This window comes from Rhinolophus ferrumequinum, chromosome 7 (assembly GCF_004115265.2).
Source record: "Rhinolophus ferrumequinum isolate MPI-CBG mRhiFer1 chromosome 7, mRhiFer1_v1.p, whole genome shotgun sequence".
Lineage (NCBI taxonomy): Eukaryota > Metazoa > Chordata > Mammalia > Chiroptera > Rhinolophidae > Rhinolophus > Rhinolophus ferrumequinum.
In genome coordinates this window covers 90,044,197-90,062,901 of record NC_046290.1, presented here as the reverse complement: position 1 = coordinate 90,062,901, position 18,705 = coordinate 90,044,197, and the positions used below count along the sequence as shown (strand labels likewise).

General features: G+C 38.9%; 1 protein-coding gene across 2 annotated transcripts in view; it reads right to left on the bottom strand.

The window, feature by feature from the left end:
• Positions 1–18,705, bottom strand: part of LOC117024570 (cytochrome P450 3A12-like) — a 60,864-nt gene that overhangs the window by 28,436 nt on the left and 13,723 nt on the right. For both annotated transcript variants that reach the window (XM_033109987.1, XM_033109986.1), the window contains exons 5-7: positions 8,076–8,189; positions 3,390–3,478; positions 1,805–1,953 (exon numbers count right to left, since the gene is read on the bottom strand). In XM_033109987.1, coding sequence (XP_032965878.1) covers positions 1,805–1,953; positions 3,390–3,478; positions 8,076–8,189 — 352 coding nt within the window. The remainder of the gene's footprint in view (positions 1–1,804; positions 1,954–3,389; positions 3,479–8,075; positions 8,190–18,705) is intronic.

Sequence of the window (18,705 nt, the reverse complement as noted above, 5' to 3'; positions counted from 1 at the left end):
TAACACGACATATAAAAACAAAATAAAAATGGATCAAATAACTAAACATAAAAGTGAAAACTATATACTTTTAGAAGAAAATCAACGGGTAAATATTAATGACATATTTGGCAACTGATTTTAGACATGACACAGGCAGAAAGGGAAAAATACATAAATTGTGCATCATTAAAGTTAAAATTTTTGTACTTCAAAGAACACTATTGAGAAAGAGAAAAGACCCCTACTGGGAGAAAAATTCTCAAATCATATATTTGATAAAGAAATTTTATCTAGAATATATAAAGAACTCATACAACTTAACAACGTAAAGATAAACAATCCAACTGTAAATGGGTAAAGGATTTGAACAGACATTTACCTAAAGAAGATATAAAGATGGCCAACAGACATATAAATAGTTGCACAACATAATTATTCATTAGGGGAATGCAAATCAAAACCACTATGAGATACCACTTGATACCCACTAGAATGGCCATAATCAAAAAGATAGAAAATGTTGACCAAGTGTTGGCAAGGATGTGGAGGAATTGGAACTTTCATACATAAGAGGTGGAAATGTAAAATGGTATAGGTATGATGGAAAAAAGTTCAGCAGTTCCTTAATAAGGTAAATGCAGATTAGTATATAATTCAGCAATGCTGTCCCTGAGTGGTAGCATCAAAACCAAAAGAAACTAAAAAGAATTGAACAGGTATTCAAACAAAAACTTGTACATAAATGTTTATAGCAGCACTATTCACAATAGCCAAAATGTGGAAACAACCCAAATGTCCATCAACTGATAAATGGATAAACAAAATGCAGAATGTCCAAACAATGGAACATTATTTGGCCACAATAAGAAACGAAGTACTGTTAAATACTACAACATGAATGAGCCTTGAAAACATTATGCTAAACGAAAGAAGCAAGCCACAAAGACCACATATTATGTGACTCCATCTATATTAAGTCTAGCATAGGCAAATCTATAGAGACAGAAAGTAGATTAGTGGTTGCTTAGGGAGTGGGGGCTGAAAGTGAAAAGGTACAGGGTTTCTAAGTTGATAAAAATGTTCTAACAATTAATATTGTGACGGCTGAACATATTTTTGAACATAGTAAAACCATTTTTTTTCAGTTTTATTGAGTTATAATTGACATACAGTTCTAATATGTTTAAGATGTATACAGCATAATGACTTGACATACATATATTGCAAAACAATTACCACAGCAAGTTTAGTTAATATAAATAACCTCATAGAGATACAAAAATTTTTTCTCCCTTGTTATGGGAACTTTTAGAATGTACACTCTCATTTATCCTATAACTGAAAGTTCATACCTATTGACCAACTTCATCCAATTCCTGTACCTTCAACCCCTGCGTCTGATAACCAAAAATCACTTCTTGCTTTTCTATGAGTTTGTGTGTTTTTTTAGATTCCACATGTAAGTGAGATCATACAATATTTGTCTTCTCTGCCTGATTTATTTCATTTAGCATAATGCCCTCAAGATCCATCCATGTTGTCTCAAATGGGAGAATTTCCTTTCTTTTTTGGCTGAATAATATTCTATTGTGTGCGTTTCTATGAATGTATATCACGTTTTCTTTATCCATTTATCTGTTGATGGACACTAGGTTGTAAAAGTGATTGAACTGTACATTTGAAATGGATGAATTATATAGTATATGACTTATATCTCAGTAAAGCTTTTGTAGAAAGAGGGAGAGAGCAAGGTGGAGGAGGGAGGGAGGAAGGGAGAGAGCGAGGAAGGAAGGAAGGAAGAAAAATATAGTAGTCCACATACTTATTGAGAGAATGAGTGGATCCAGGAAATGAAATTTTAACAGCAATTTGATGTTTTGCACAAAGGGATCTTGTGGGTTGTTGAGGGAATCGATGTTCACTCCAAATGATGTGCTGGTGATCACATCCATGCTGTAGGCCCCAAAGATGCTGCATAAAGACAGACATGGGAAATTAACATCCGCACCTCTTTGCTATCCTTATCCAACAGCTGCAGCAAGAAGAGCATGTAAGATCATATGCTCAGGCAGACAGGTAAAGAGCCATGTGCTGTAAAACCATCTGCTGGACCTTCTGAAGAGTCCATGCTCTATGCTCTTGCCACACTCACACATGAGGTGTTTATCGGGTGGCACTGATGTAGCTGGTCCTGTGCTGGGGGTAATGGGGTCATGACGACAAGTTACACCCCCTGTGAGCTCAAGGAGATCAGTCACAGAAGGATGGAGACCATAATCAGACAAATGACAGTAGTGTGTTTTGAGTGCGGGCAATAGTAGCTGCACTGTGTTTGAGGGGGACAAAGGGTAGAAAAAGCAACTCTTCCTCGTGGAGTCAAAAAAGGCGACATTGATCTGGGTCTTGTGTCACCACAGTGTCTATGCTGAGCTGATTCCTCTTCAGCACATTACAGAGCAACAGCACCCTGGTCTGAGTTGCCAGGAATGTCATCCTTCCTTTTCTACATCCCTGCTAAGGTGAGCAGGTGAAAGACCTGCTCTCAACTCCAGTGATCTGAGGTTCCCCTGAGGGCAGACTCATTTCTGTATAAATATAAGAATTAAGAATGTTCCTAGTTTAGAATATTTATATATTTTATATATATATGTATATATATGTATATATATACACACATATATATTATATATTACATATATAATATATTATACATATATATATATGTATATAAAATTCATTTCCAAAATTGATTTGGGGAAATCCCATAGGTAATGGACATATAATCAGTTATCACTTATCCCAGATCAGCCCCAGTTTACACCTATTATTCCTGCATAACTAAAAAGTATCTTAGTTTAGACGACAAATGATATGGCCACTCTACCCATCATAGTCTATACAGGACCTTCTCTCTTTTGAGACTGAAGAAAGGAGAAGTGGTGATAAAATTTAGTACGTAGTATTTTGCTAGTAGACTCAGAAAATCATGAAGCGGTCTTTAAGTTGTTATAAGTTCCACATTGTAACTTTCCTACCCTCCCCACCACCTGCCAGCGTGTACCAAGTGTCTTCCCCTGCCGCTATTCCATACACTCTACATTCAAAACTTGGTTACAGTTATGTTTCTTCTTTCTAAACTATGTACTTTTGTTTTTTTGGCATATCCAAGTGACACTTAAGCAGATATATTAATCCTGGCTCATGTGTACAGAAGATTTATCCTTCTGGCCGTTTTGCCTTTAGGGGTAAGCTATTTCTTCTTGGGTGGCCTCTTGGATTTATAACACTACACACCTACTTCTGTTTGGTCATGAGAGTAAGTCCACAGTGGGTATTTCAGCTCTGTGGTGGAAGCTGAAGCGTCTCGGGGCAGAGCTCAGAATCCCACCAGCTGCACTCATACTTACTCTTTTAGGGTGATGGGCTTGCCTTTCTCTGCTTCCTTCCTTAGGTTTCTCACCAACACATCTCCATACTGGCCAATGATGGGGAACATCTAGATGCAAAGTACAATACCACCTGAAGATAAATCTAAGACTCCAGTGCTAGAAGGACCTAGCTTTCACAAGCTTACAGCATTAAGTGAGATTTTATAATGAATTTTTCCCTCTATTTTTAAAATTTTCAATTACAATTGACATACAATATTATATTAGTTTCAGGTGTACAAAATAGTGATTAGACATTTATATGACTTATGAAGTGATCACTCTGATTAATCTAGTACCTATCTGATATTATACTTAGTTATTATAATATTACTAACTATATTCCTTATGCTATACCCTACGTCCCCATGACTACTTTGTAACAACCAACCAGTACTTCTTAATCCCTTCCCCTTTTCATCATCCCTAACCTCCCTCCCATCTGGGAACCATCAAAATGTTCTCTGTATTTACAAGTGTTTCTATTTTGTTTGTTCATTTATTTTTTGCTTTAGAGTCCACACAATAGTGAAATCATTTGCCATTTTTCTTTCTCTGTTTGACTTACTCCACTCAGCACAATGCCCTCTATGTTCATCCATGTTGTTGCAGATGGCAAGATTTCATTCTTTTATATGGCTGAGTAATATTCCATTGTACACAACATGTACCACCTTTTTATCAATTCATCCATTGGTGTATACCCAGGTTGCCTCCATATCTTGGCTGTTGTACATAATGCTAGTTACTTTGAAGTAGTATTTTGGGTATCTTCAGATAGATAACCAAAAGTAAAATTACTGGGTCCTCTATGTCACTTATTCTCTAACATTTGTTTTAAAGTATTTTGTCTGGAGTAAGTATTGCTACCCCAGCTGTTTTTATTTGTTTGTTTGTTTCCATTTTCATGTACTATCTTTTTCCATTCCTTTACTTTCAGTCTGCATCTGTCCTTTGATCTGAAGTAAGCCTTTTATAAGCATCATGTGCAAGGGTTTGGTTTTTTTTAATTAAAGTTTATTGGGGTGACAATTGTTAATAAAGTTACATGGGTTTCAGGTGTACAATTCTGTAATACATCATCTATTTTTTTCTTATCCATTCAGCCACCCTATGTGTTTTGATTGCAGTATTTAATCCATTTACATTGAAAGTAATTGTTGATAGATATGTAGTTATTGTAATTTTATTATTCATATTATGATCTTTGTTTTTCTTCTTCTTTTAAAATATATCCCTTTAACATTTCTTGCAATACTGGTCTGGTGCTGATGAACTCCTGTAGTAGCTTTTTCTTATCTGGGAAGCTCTTTATTTGTCCTTTGATTCTAAATGATAGCTTTGCTGGGTAGAGTAACCTTGGTTGTAGGTTCCTGCTTTTCATCAGTTTGATTTTTTTTTAATTTAATTTTTATTTTTTTATTGGGGAATATTGGGGAACGGTGTGTTTGTGCAGGGCCTAAACTCCAAATCATTGTCCTTCAATCTACTTGTGGAGGGTGCAGCTCAACTCCAAGTTCAGTCACCATTTTCGATCTTAGTTGCAGGGAGCACTGCCTATCATCCCATGCGGGAATTGAACCGGCAACCTTGTTGTTGAGAGCTTGCGCTCTAACCAACTGAGCCATCTGGCTGCCCCTCTAGAAGCTCAGTGGCAGCTCATTGACTTCAATCTAGTTGTGGAGGGAACCGCTCACTGGCCCATGTGGGAATCAAACAGTCAACCCTGTTGTTCAGAGCTCACGTCCTCATCAAGTGAGCCATCCTGCTGCCCCCCAGTTTGAATATTTCTTGCCAACCCCTTTTTGGCCTGCAAAGTTTCTGTTGATAAATCAGCTGACAGTCTTATGGGAGCTTCCTTGTAGGTAACTAACTGCTTTTCTTTTGCTGCTTTTAAGATTCTCTCTTTGTCATTAAGCTTTGGCATTTTAATTTTGATGTGTCTTAGAGTGGTCCTCCTTAGCTTCACCTTGTTTGGGACTCTCTGCACTTCCTGGGCTTACATGTCTATTTCCTTCACCAGGTTGGGGAAGTTTTCCATTATTATTTCTTCAAATAAGTTTTTCTCAATTTCTTGCTCTCTCTCTGTCCTTCTGGCACCCCTATGATGTAAATGTCAGTACACATGATGTAGTTCCAGAGGCCTCTTAAACTATCTTTATTTTTGGATTCTTTTTTCTTTTTGCTGTTCTTATTAGGTGTTTTCTGCTACATTCTCTCCCAAATTGCTGATTCAATCCTCTGCTTCATGTAATCTACTGTTGATTCCCGCTAATGTATTCTTCGTTTTAATTATTGAATTCTTAATTTCTGACTGGTTCTTTTTTATTATGTTTTCTCTCTTCATTTTTATGTTTCCTACCTCTTTGTTGATGTTCTCACTGGATCATTGAACATCCTTATAAACAGTGTTTTGAACGCTGTATCTGGTGGATTGCTTTTCTCCATTTTGTTTAGTTCTTTTTCTGCAGGTTTATTCTGTTCTTTCATTTGGAAAATGTTTCTTTGTCTCCCCATTTTGACTGCCTCCATGTGTTTGTTTCTATGTTAGGTTCAGCTGTTATGTCTCCCAGTCTTAGTAGAGTGACCTTATGTAGGAGGTTTCCTATGGGGTCAGGTGGTGCTGTCTCCCTTGTCACTTCAGCTGGGTGCTCCAGGTGTGTCCGTTGTGTGTGCTCTACTGTTGTAGTTGAGCCTTGGCTGATGTTTGTTCATCAATGTGTGTGATTGGTCCTCAGGCTGATTGGTTGTGAGGATTGGCTGTGACTACAGTGGAGGAGATGTTGTGTAAGGGCTGACCCTATGGAGCTGGATTCACTTTAGTAGGGCTCAGGTGCCTGCCCAGTCTGCCCTTTGGGTGTGTTGCCTGTGGAAGTGGTTGGGTGATGCCCCAAGGTTGTCCAAAGCCAGTCCCCTAGATGTCTTGGTTCTGGGGCCACTTGGTTGCAGCTGTGTTGTAGGCCATAGTCAGCCATTGCCTGTACCCAGCCCAGGTCTACTTGGTGTGAGTTACAAAGTGATGTGAAGATGGTTGCCATGTGTACTAGGCTTGGTGTTGCCTGGGAGAGGCTAAGCTGAGAATTGAGGCCAACTTCTGCTTGTGGGGCTTAGGGCTGTACACCAAGAGGTACATAGCACACTGTGGCTGGATACTGATTGTTGGGGTTTGTGAACCCCTGAGAGATTTTAGGAATGTCTGCAGCATGAGGCAAGACAGGCCATTTTTATGGAAAATCCACTGGAAGCGGCCTGAGTGGGCCTGCAAGTTGGGGGTAGGGTTGGGGTCTGAGGGCAGGGTGAACAGTGATATCTAGGGTGAGGGAGACACAGATATGGTGCCTGAGTCTGTATGCTGTGTGGGAAGCTCAACAAAGGAACAATGGCCTCTGTGATCACATTTGCCTGGGAAAAATCTGCCCCTGTAGTTCTCACTCTGAAGTCAGATAATTCAGTTCTTCCTTGTATGTTCCCAGTACCATTTGAGCCACTGCCCCAGCAATGGAGCTCAGAGTGAGTGAGTCTGTCAGTGAGTAAGTCCATGTGTTGGCCCTTTAAAAGAAAGGCCTGGGACTCCACCAGCCCTCCATGTCACTCAGCTGCAATCTCCGTCGGTTTTCACAGTCAGAAGTTATGGGTACTTTGCTTCCCAGCACTGGAACCTTGGGACGGGGTGCCTGATTTTGGGCTGGGTACCCTTTCCTCCTTAGGCAGACCTCTGCAGCTGAGATATTCCTCCTGATTGTCAACTGCCACATATGGGTGTGGGACAAACCTGTTCCATATCTCTGCTCTCCTACTATTCTTGACATGGCTTCTGCTATATATCTTTAGTTACAAGGTGTGAGAAAATAATATAGTAAATGTTTAAATAAAAAAATCTATTGCAGTGAAAGAGACATTGTCATTAAACTCCTCAAAATACTCCCCTTCACTTTGAACACACTTATCCCATTGTTCTTACCACTTTCTGAAGCAGTTCTGGAAGTCCTCTTTTGTGAATGTCTTTAGTTGTGCTGTCATGGCTGCCTTGATGTCCTGAATCGATTCATGGTCATTTTGACTGTGGGGAAGAGCCAGAAGTTGCACAGTGCAAGATCCAGTGCATAAGGTGGATGAGGACACACCGTAATGTTTTTATTTGACAGAAATTGCCAACCAGAAGCGATGAGTGACATGCAGCCTTGTAATCATGGATAATGAAGTAATGATACTCATGAAGGGGGACTTCCAGAGCTGCTTCAAAAAATGCCAAGAACAATGGGATAAGTGTGTTCAAAGCAAGGGGGAGTATTTTGAGGGGGATTAATGACAATGTGTTGTTTAATGTAATATATGGTTTTAATTTCATATTCACTGTATGTTTTGATCACACCTCATATAGGACATCTATTCAGCTAGACTCCAGTTGATTGTCAATGGTGGTTATTCTGTAGTTTAGTTGTAAATTTGATGTGGTCATGAGAGGACGAAGCACAATGTTTACCTTCTCAGTACTCCACCATCCTGACCGGAACTCCTATAATGAATCTTACAATGTCACTTTTAGGACTATATTTAGAAAGCTCAAATTTGGCAGGCTACTCCTTGGAAAGAAACTACCTTATTTTCTACCTGTCCCCAGATGCGCTCTTTAAGTTTCTAATTAAAAGTCCTCTATTTTCTTACCTCTTTGAGCTTTCCACTGGTGAATGTTGGAGACAGCAATGTTCGCATTCTCTTCCACTCTTCATCCTCAGACAGAGAGATGGCAGTTTTCATAAATCCGACTGGACCCAAAAACTAGAGGCAAAAGCAAAAGACATTTTGCCCTACATAAGTTTTGGAGGTCTCAACAGTTGTGGACAATTTGTTAAATGGGCATCAGTTATTCAACGAATATTTAGTGGCTGTCTACTAAATAGCAAATCCAACGCTAGAGACTCAATATATATTTATACCAAATGTTTAGTTTCCTGTAAGGGTGGAGGAGACATTTAGCCATCTAATATGGTATTCAGCATTTGTATTCCGATCTCTTTCTCAGTTCAAATAACACATGAGTTAGGGAAACTACTCTTCCAGGAAGAATAGGTACGAATAAGATATAGTACACCTATCAGGGCTGAGTAGAATACAAAAGGGACTGTTGACAGATAGCCAGATAGCCTAGGCAAACTCTATGTTGCTTCAGACCAGTTCTAGCTTTGCTTAGGTCTACAGCATGAGCAACTTGAAAAAGGGAGGTCTTAATATGGTGGGTTTTAAAAATAAAACAGTAGGTAACACTTAAAAGATAAGGAATCTATTGCTATTCTGAAAATAAAATAATATAATTACATGGAAATCCTTTTCTCTTACCTATTTCCACCAGATATAGAAGGAAAAAGAAGGAAGTAATTCTATTTGTCAGCTTGGGACTGGCCTATCTAACAACCTGCTTAAGACTCTTCCAACTTCTAACACTATATTTTGTTTTAAAATGAATATTTCCAATATCCATTCATGATAAAAAAACAACAACACATCAACTATAAAGAGAAGAAAACTTCCTCAACTTGATAAATAGCACCTACAAAAAAACCTACAGATAACATCACACTTAATGATGAAAACCGGGAGTAACGTCGCCAAGATCATGGTGGAGGAGACTCTAGCCTCTGTGGCCCACAAAGAGCAACAATTAGACAGCTGTCCAGAAACAAAAATAAGTTGAGGAGAGAGCAGAAGTTCACTTAAGAAGCTTGAACAACAAAGTGGAGCAAAAAAAGCAAGAATAACTGTGCAAAATAAATAGGGAGGATGGTTTCACTTTGCCTGCGTCATCTCATCCCTCAGCCAGCACTGCTCAGTTCCAAGAGGGAACTCCCCAGCCTGAGAGACTTTGCCTTGCTGAGAAAAGAATAACAGGGTGAGTCATAATTTTCCCCAGGCTTTCAGAGCACTGCACAAATGACCATAGTGAAATGATTTCACTATGCCCAATAATATATCGGCATAGATGAGCAGTCTAGAGGCTGCTAAGAATGAAGAAGAAGAGGAAGGACTGCCAGGATCAGCTTGTGACAGGATTCACTGTGCTTTTATTTCTCTTGCTCTACAGAAGACCTCAACAGCCTTTTCTGCTGAGGAAAGCAAGAGCTAGCACAGCTGTTGTGAACACCCTGCAGGTTTTGCTGCTGATTGCCACACAGGTTTTCACATTTGCACACTGCAACAGACTGAGACCTGCCCTATCACACTCCATCCTCACCAGAGCTACCCCAAGTAGTGCTTCCACCCTGAGCCCCAGGATCTGCACAAGCAACCAGCCCTGGCATATGTGGCTGGGCATGTGCATCACTCAAGCCCAGTTCCCTGTAGCTGTTCAGGTACCTAGAGATAACCCTGACTCCTGTCAGTTGACTAAACTGCCACATGCGTCCACAGCACATCTGCACACCTAGACACTGTCAGCCTCAACACCAGCCACCAGCCCCCACTGCTGTGCATGCACCTGCAGCTTGCCTCTGCAGTCATGTGAGTGCACACTGACAGCCTGAGCATTCTACCTCCATGCCCACATTTAGCCCCAGCCCCTGCCAATAGCCCTGGCCGTTACCTTTGGGCACGTGCCTGCAGTCAGCCCCCACTGATAAGCATTTGCATACCACCAACTTTGGCTGCCTGACTAAGTCCCTTACTGCTGCAGTTGTTGATGCTGCTTAAGACACTTTTTGGCTACCGTGGACACTCAACAGCTCTTGCTGCCAAGGATCATGCAGTTGGTGATGTGGTGAACCCCAGCAGCATAGGCCAACAATGCTTCACTAACCTGGAGCCACCCCACTCCCCACAATAGCAACACACCACTACACTGAGGGTCACAGCATACTCCATTGTGCCCCAACCCAAAAGTAAAGGTCTTTCTATTCTGAAGTTAGTTCATAAAGTCTGGAAAAGGTGACTGCTTCTTCAAATGAACAGACATTGTTTCAAGACACAGGGATCATGAGGAATCAGCAAGAGATGATACCACCAATGAAACACAATAAACTTGTAGTAACTGACCTCAAAGAAACAGAAATCACAAATTGTCTTACAGGGTATTCCAAATAATTTTTCCAATAAAATCCAGAGAGGTACAAGAAACACAGATAAAAAAATTTAACAAGATCATTTGGTGTCATTGTCCCTGATTGTTTGTGATTGTTGCAATGGTGTCTGTGCATGGGTGTTAACCAATGTTACCTCAATAAATTTAATTTTTAAAAGTTTAACAAAATAGAAAAATTACAAAAACAAAATGAGAAGTACCACAAAGAGATATGAAACATAAATAATTACAAAGAGAACACTTGAAGCTGAAGACTACAATGGCTGAAATAAATAAATGCTACAGAGAGCTGCAAGAGCAGAGTCAATCATGCAGAACAAGAAACAGTGAACTCAAAGACAGATCTTTCAAAAAATGAAAAGGAATGAAAAAGCCTACAGGATTATGGGATACTATTAAATGAAACAATATTATCATTATTGGAGTCCTAGAAGGAGAAGAGACAAAGGGGCAGAAAGCTTATTTTAAAAATTAATGGCTAAGACAACTGTCAAAGGATTTTGGGAAGATGGAGGATTAGGTATGCTATGCCTACTTCCTCCCAGGATCACACCAAAATTACAACTAAATTATAGAACAATCAACCTCAAGAATCATTTGAAGACTAGTTGAACAGAATCCATATAGCTAAGGATGTTAAAAAGAGGCAACATCGAGAATGCTAGAAGGGGTGGAGATACAAAAGGGGCTGACTCCAAACACTAACGTAGTGGATGAACACCAGCAGGGACATCTCGGTAGCAGAGGTTCCCCCAGAAGACGGAGGGTCTCAGCCACATAACAGGCTCCACAGCCCAAGTGTCCTGTGCCAGGAAGAGGAGTGTCCACAATATCTGGCAGAAAAGATCACCAAGGACTCTATCTGTTTGTCCTGGTGGGACAGAAGGCAGCTGGAAACCCAGACCCCTGCTTAGATGGCCTGCACACAGACTCACTCACTTTCAAACACCTGTTCTCTGGTGGAGGGAAGGGAATGCAAGAGGTGTCAGAAACATATGGAAAAAACTGAGTTGTGTGGATTCTGGAGAGACAGCTGCCATTTTTCCTGTGTGGAGCTGGCTTCATATGTAGCCTACAGGAGGGCTCCATCTTATCCATGTTGAACCCTATCCCAAAGGGCCAAATTGGAGACCATATTGGTCTGGTAAAATCTGTGAATGCACACCACCTTCATGATGCCCTGGGTCTCTGCCCCACACAGCTAATACTGCATCGCCTGGGGCACTCTTGGCTTCTGAGTGGCCAGCCCTGCCCCACAAGCTGTGGAAGACTTTTACAGCAGTGGATGGCCCACAGCTGCTCAGGAAACTTTTGGTGGCTAGCAGCAAGCCACAATTTGTGCTGCAGCCACTCTTGGGCTGCTCTCTGGGACCTAGGGACCCAAGACCAGCAGTGGCTAGCCACAGTGTTCTCAGGTCATTTTGCAAAGTGGTCACAGGCCAGGCACTGGCACAAGAGTTGAATCTGCGTTAACTTTGTAAAAACCACCAGCCATGCCTCAGAACTCCCAGGACACTACCTTACCCAGCTAGTGCCACATTGCCGGGGGCACTCTTAATACTGCATCAACCAACATGGAGTGTCTTGCAATGGCTGAGCCTTATGGGCAGCCAGAAGGTGACAACAAACCTAGGGGGCCCTGGGTCTTTTGCTAAGCTGCCACAGGCCCAATACTGGTGGAAGCCAGCTTTGTTACAGTGAGGCCACACTACATGCCTCCAGGTCCAGCACAGGCAACAACCAACCACATATAACTTTGTGCCTCCTATTAGGTAATCCTGCGCCTGTCTCAGGCAAGTCTGAAATTGGCCTGTATGTGAGCCTCTCCCAAGAGACACCAGAAACAACACCCAAAGGCTGGCTTCAGACCACACCAGAGCACTACCTGGTTAGCCCCACAAACAGCACACCCCAATAATAGTATCAATAGGCACAGGACCCCAGAGGGGCAAATCTCCCTCTGAGGGTGTCAGCCCCCACAATGCAGCTCATATATTGTGGCCACAGCCAATCATCACAGTCAGTCAGCCTGGGAGTCAATCCCACCCACTGACATGCCAAAAGCAATCAAGTCTCAATTACAACAGGAGAATATACACAACACACACAAGGGACATTCCTGAAACATACACACAGGAGATCAGGGAGACTGTGCCATTGGACCACACAGGACACCTACTATATAAGGTCACTTGGCAAAGACTGAGAGACAGGAGATCTTCTGAATACATAAAAGCAGACACAGAGAGGCAATCAGAATGAGGAAACAAAAAACATGTCCCAAATAAAAGAACAGTAGAAACCTCTAGAAATAGAAATAAATGAAATGGAGGCTATCAACCTACCAAGACAGAGTTTAAAATACTGGTTATAAAAATGCTTAAAGGGGCAGCTGGATGGCTCAGTTGGATGGAGTATGAGCTCTGAACAACAGGGTTGCTGGTTCGATTCCCACGTGGGCCAGTGAGCTGCGCCCACCACAACTAGATTGAAGACAATGAGCTGCTGCTGAGCTTCTGGTGGGGCAGCTGGATGGCTCAGTTGGTTAGAGCCTGAGCTCTCAACAAGGTTGCTGGTTCAATTCCCACATGGGATGCTGGGCTGTGCCCCCTGCAACTAAAGATTGAAAACGGCAACTGGACTTGGAGCTGAGCTGCACCCTCCACAACTAGATTGAAGGACAGCAACTTGGAGATGATGGGCCCTGGACAAACACACTGTTCCCCAATATTCCCCAATAAAAATTTAAAAAAAAAGAGTTCTTAAAGAACTTAGTAGAAATCAACAAAGAGATAGTAAGCATAAAGGACATAGAAACCATAAAAAAAGAACCAGTCAAAGGTAAAGAATACAATTACTGAAATGCTGAATACACTAGAAGGAATCAACAGCAGATTAGATGAAGCAGAGGAACAAATAAGTGATTTAGAAAACAAGGTAGCAGAAAACACCCAATTGGAACAACAAAAATAGAAAAGAAGTTAAAAAAATGAAAATAGTTTAAGGGACCTGTGGGATCACATCAACATTCACTTCACAGGAGTACCAAAAGGAGAGAAGAAGGACTGAGAACATATATGAAGAAAAAAATGACTGAAAACAAACCTAATCTGGTGAAGGAAACAGACATAGAAGCCCAGGAAGCATCCCAAACAAGATTGAACCCAAACAGGCCCAAACCAAGAAACATTATAATGAGAATGGGAAATGTTAAAGACAGAGAAAATCCAAAAAACAGCAAGAGAAAAGACAAGTAGTTACTTACAAGGGAGCTCCCATAAGACTATCAGCTGATTTCTCAACAGAAGATTTGCAGGCCAGAAGGAAATGGCAGGAAATATACAAAGTGATGCAAAATAAGGGCGTACAACTCAGGTTACTATACCCATCAAGGCTATCATTGAAAACTGAAGGAGAGATAAAGAGTTTCCTAGACAGACAAGAAAAAGCTGAAGGAGTTCATCACCACCAAACCAGTATTACAAGGAATCTTAGATGGACTTCTTGAAGACAGAAAAAAAAAAAAAATCTAAATTATGAATAATAAAATGGCGATAGCGACATATCTAGCAACAATTACTTTCAATGTAAATGGATTAGTGCTCTAATAAAATGACTTAAGAGGGCTGAATGGATAAGAAAACAAAACCCTTTCATATGCTGCATACAAGAGACTCACTTTAGATGGAAAGACACACACAAATGGAAAGTAAAGGGATGGAAAGTTATTTCACGAAAATGGAAATGAAAAAGCAAAAATAAAAACAAAATCTGGGATAGCAATACTTATACCAGACAAAACAGACTTTAAAACTAAGAGTATAACAAGAGACAAAAAGGACCCGGTAATCCCACTTCTGGGTATTTATCTAAAATAACCCAAAAGCTACTTCAAATGGACATGTGCATCGATATGTTCATTGCAAAATATTTTACAATGGCCAAGATGTGGAGGCAGCTTGGGTGTCCATCGATGTGAATAGATAAAAAAGAAAAAGATAGTACATATACTCATATACTGTTTCCCCGAAAATGAGACCTAGCCAGACAATCAGCTCTAATGCGTCTTTTGGAGCAAAAATTAATATGAGACCCGGTATTATATTATTATATTATATTATATTGTATTGTATTGTACTGTACTGTACTGTATTATATTATATTACATTACATTACATTACATTATATTATATTATATTATATTATACCTGGTCTTATAGTAAAATAAGACTGTGTCTTATATTAATTTTAACTCCGAAAGACACATTAGAGCCAATTGTCTGGCTACATCTTATTTTGGGGGAAACACACTATAATGGAATATTGGTTGGCCATGATAGAGAATGGGTTCTTGCCATCTACAGTAGTGTGGATGAACCTGGAAGATATATTGCTGAGTGGAGTGTCAGAGAAAAATACAGATGCAATATGATTTCACTTATATATGGAATCTAAAGAAAAAAATAAACAAACAAAAACACATAAATACAGACAACATTTTGATGGTTGTCAGATGGGAGGGGGATTGGAGGTGTGGGTGAAAAAAGGGAAAGGAATTAAGAAGTACAAATTGGTTGTTACAAAATAGTTGTGGGGATGTAGGGTATAGCACAGGAATGTAGTCAATAATATTGTAATAACTACGTATAGTGCCAGGTATGTATTAGATTTGTTGGGGTATGTATTAGATTTGTTGGGGTGATAAACGGGAGGGGGTTGGGGGCAGGGTGAAAAAGGTGAAGGGATTAAGAAGTGTAAATTGGTAGATACAAAATAGTCATCGGTTTGCAAAGTAAAGCATAGAGAATATAGTCAATAATATGGTAATAACTCTGCATAGTCCCAGGTGGGTAATAGACTAGTCAAGGGGATCATTTCTTAAATTATATAAATGTCTAACCAGGAGCTGAGCACCTGAAATTAATATAAAATATTATTGAATTTCAACTACAATTGAAAAATTGTAAAAGGGGGGGAAAGGTGAAGAGGAATAAGAGGGCCAAGTTTCTAGGTATGAAACAAATAAGTCATGGAGATGTAATATACAGCATAGAAAATATAGTCAATAATATTGTGATAGCGTGGTACGGTGTCAGACGGTAGCTGGACTTATGATCATCACTTCTTTAGGGATATAAATGTTGAACAACTATGGTGTAACCTTGAAACTAATATAATATTATCAGCAATATTTTAATAAAAATCTTTTAAAAATGAATACAAAAGATTAATGAAACCAAGAGGCGGTTTTTTGAAAAGATAAACAAAATTCACAAACATTTAACTAGAATCATCAAGAAAAAAAGAGAAAGGACTCAAATAAATAAAACCAGAAATGAAAGAGGAGAAGTGACAACGGATACAAAAAAGTTTTAAGAAATTACTACAAGCAAATACATACCTACAAATTGGACAATCTGGAAGAAATGGATAAATTCCTAGAAACATACAATCTTCCAAGACTGAATAAAAAAGAAACAGAAAATCTGAACAGACCGATTAGGACTAATGAAATCACACCAGTAATCAACAAGCTCCCAACAAACAAATGTGCTGGACCAGATGGATTTACAAGTGAATTTTACCAAACATTCAAAGAAGAATTAACACCTATTCTTCTCAAATTATTCCAAAAAATTCGAGAGGAGGGAAGGTTCCCAAGCTCATTTTATAAGGCCACCATTACGCTGATTCCAAAACCAGGCAAAGACATTACAAAAAAAGAAAACTATAGACCAATATCTCTAATGAATGTAGATACAAAAATTCTCAACAAAATATTAGCAAACCAAATTCAGCAATATGTTCAAAAAGTCATACACCTTGATCAACTGGGATTCATTCCTGGTATGCAAGGTTTTTTCAATATCCACAAATTAACTAACATGATCCACTACATAAACAAAATGAAAAACAAAAATCGTATGGTCATATCAACAAATGCATGAAAAGTGTTTGAAAAAAAATCCAATATTTATTTATGAAATAAACTCTCAGCTAAGTGGCAATAGAGGAAACATATCTCAACATAATAAAGGCCATATATGACAAACTCACAGCTAATATTATACTCAATGGGGAAAAGCTAAAAGCATTCTCCTCAAGATCACGAATAAGAAGACAAGGATATTCACTTTCACCACTTTTTTTCAACATAGTACTGGACGTCCTAGCAACAGCAATCAGACAAGAAAAAGAAATAAAAGGCATCCAAGTTGGAAAGGAAGAAGTAAAATTGTTATTATTTGCAGATGACATGATACTATATAGAGAGAACCCCAAAGATTCCACCAAAAAACAATTAAAATGATAAATGAATTTAGTAAAGTAGCAGATACAAAATTAATATGCAAAAATCAGTTGCATTTTTATACATCAATAACAAACTATCACATAGAGAAATTAAGACAACAATCCCATTTACAATTGCATTAAAAAAAAAACACCCAGGAATAAATTTAACCAATGAAGTAAAAGACCTGTACTCCGAAAATTATAAGACTTTGAAGAGAGAAATTAAAGATGATACAAATAAATGGAAATACATACTATGCTCTTGGATAGGAAAAATTAATATAGTTAAAATATCCATACTACCCAAAGCAATATATAGATTCAATGAAATCCCTATCAAAATATCAATGGCATTTTCCACAGAACTATAACAAATAATACTAGTATTTATAGGGAATTATAAATGATCCCAAATTTCCCAATTCTGAGAAAGAAAAACAAAGCTGGAGGTATCATGCCACCTGACATTGAATTATACTACAAGGCCATAGTAATCAAAACATCATGGTATTGGCATAAAAAGAGACACAATAGATTAATGGAAAGAATAAAGAGCCCAGAAATAAATCCATGCCTATATGGTCATTTAATCTATGACAAAGGAAGCAAGAATTTACATTGGGGTTAAGACAGTATATTCAGTAAATGGTGCTGGGAAATTGAATAGATACATGCAAAAAAAAAAAAAACAGACAGAAAGAAAAAAGAAAGAGAGAAAGAAAGGAAAAGAAACTGGACCACCTTCTTATGCCGTATACAAGAATAAACTCAAAATATATATAGGAAGTAAACCCTCAGACATTACCCTAAGTCATATTTTTACTGATATATCTCTTTGGACAAGGGAAACAAAAGAAAAAATAAACAAACAGGACTACAACAAACTAAAGATTTTTTCACAGCGAAGGAAACCATCAACAAAACAAAAAGACATCTTAGTGAATGGGAGAAAATATTTGCCAATGATGCATCTGATAAGGGACTACCATCTACAATTTATATATAAAGAAAACCTCATACAACTTAACACCAAAAAGACCAAACAATTCAATTAAAAAATGGGGAGAGGACATAAAGAGACATTTCTCCAAAAAGGACATACAGATGGCCAATAGACATATGAAAAGATGCTCAGATCATCAGAGAAAAGCAAATAAACCATAATGAGATACCACCTCACTTTTGTCAGTATGGCTATCACCAATAAATCAACAAAGAACAAGTGCTGGTGAGGATGTGGAGAAAGGGGCACCCTTGTGCACTATTGGTGGGATTGCAAACTGTTGCAGTCACTATGGAAAACAGTACGGAGTTTCCTCAAAAAAATTAAAAACAGAACTACCTTATGACCCAGCAATTCCACTTCCCGGTATTATTCAAAGAAATCCAAAACACTAATTCAAAAAAATATATGCACCCCTATGTTTATTGCAGCATTATTCACAATAGCCAAGATATGGAAAAACTGAAATGCCCATCAACAGGCAATTGGATAAAGAAATTGTGGTATATTGATACAATGGCGTATTACTCTGCCATAAAAAAAGAATGAAATCTTACCACTTGCAACAACATGGATGGGCTAAGAGTATATTATGGTCAGTGAAATAAGTCAAACTGAGAAAAACAAATACCATGTGATCTCACTTATACGTGGAATCTAAAGAACAGAATAAATGAGCAAATGAAACAGAAATAGACTCATAGATACAGAGAACAAAGTGATAGTTGCTAAATAGGAGGAGGGTTGGGGGATGGGTAAAGGGGATTAGAAAGTACAAACGAGTAGTCTCTATATAGTCACAGGCATATGAAATACAGTATGGTGAATATAACCAATTACGTAAAGATTATGTGGGGTGCCAAATGGGCACTGGACTTATCAAGGAGATCACTTCATGGATGGTGTCGATGCCTGACCACTGTGCT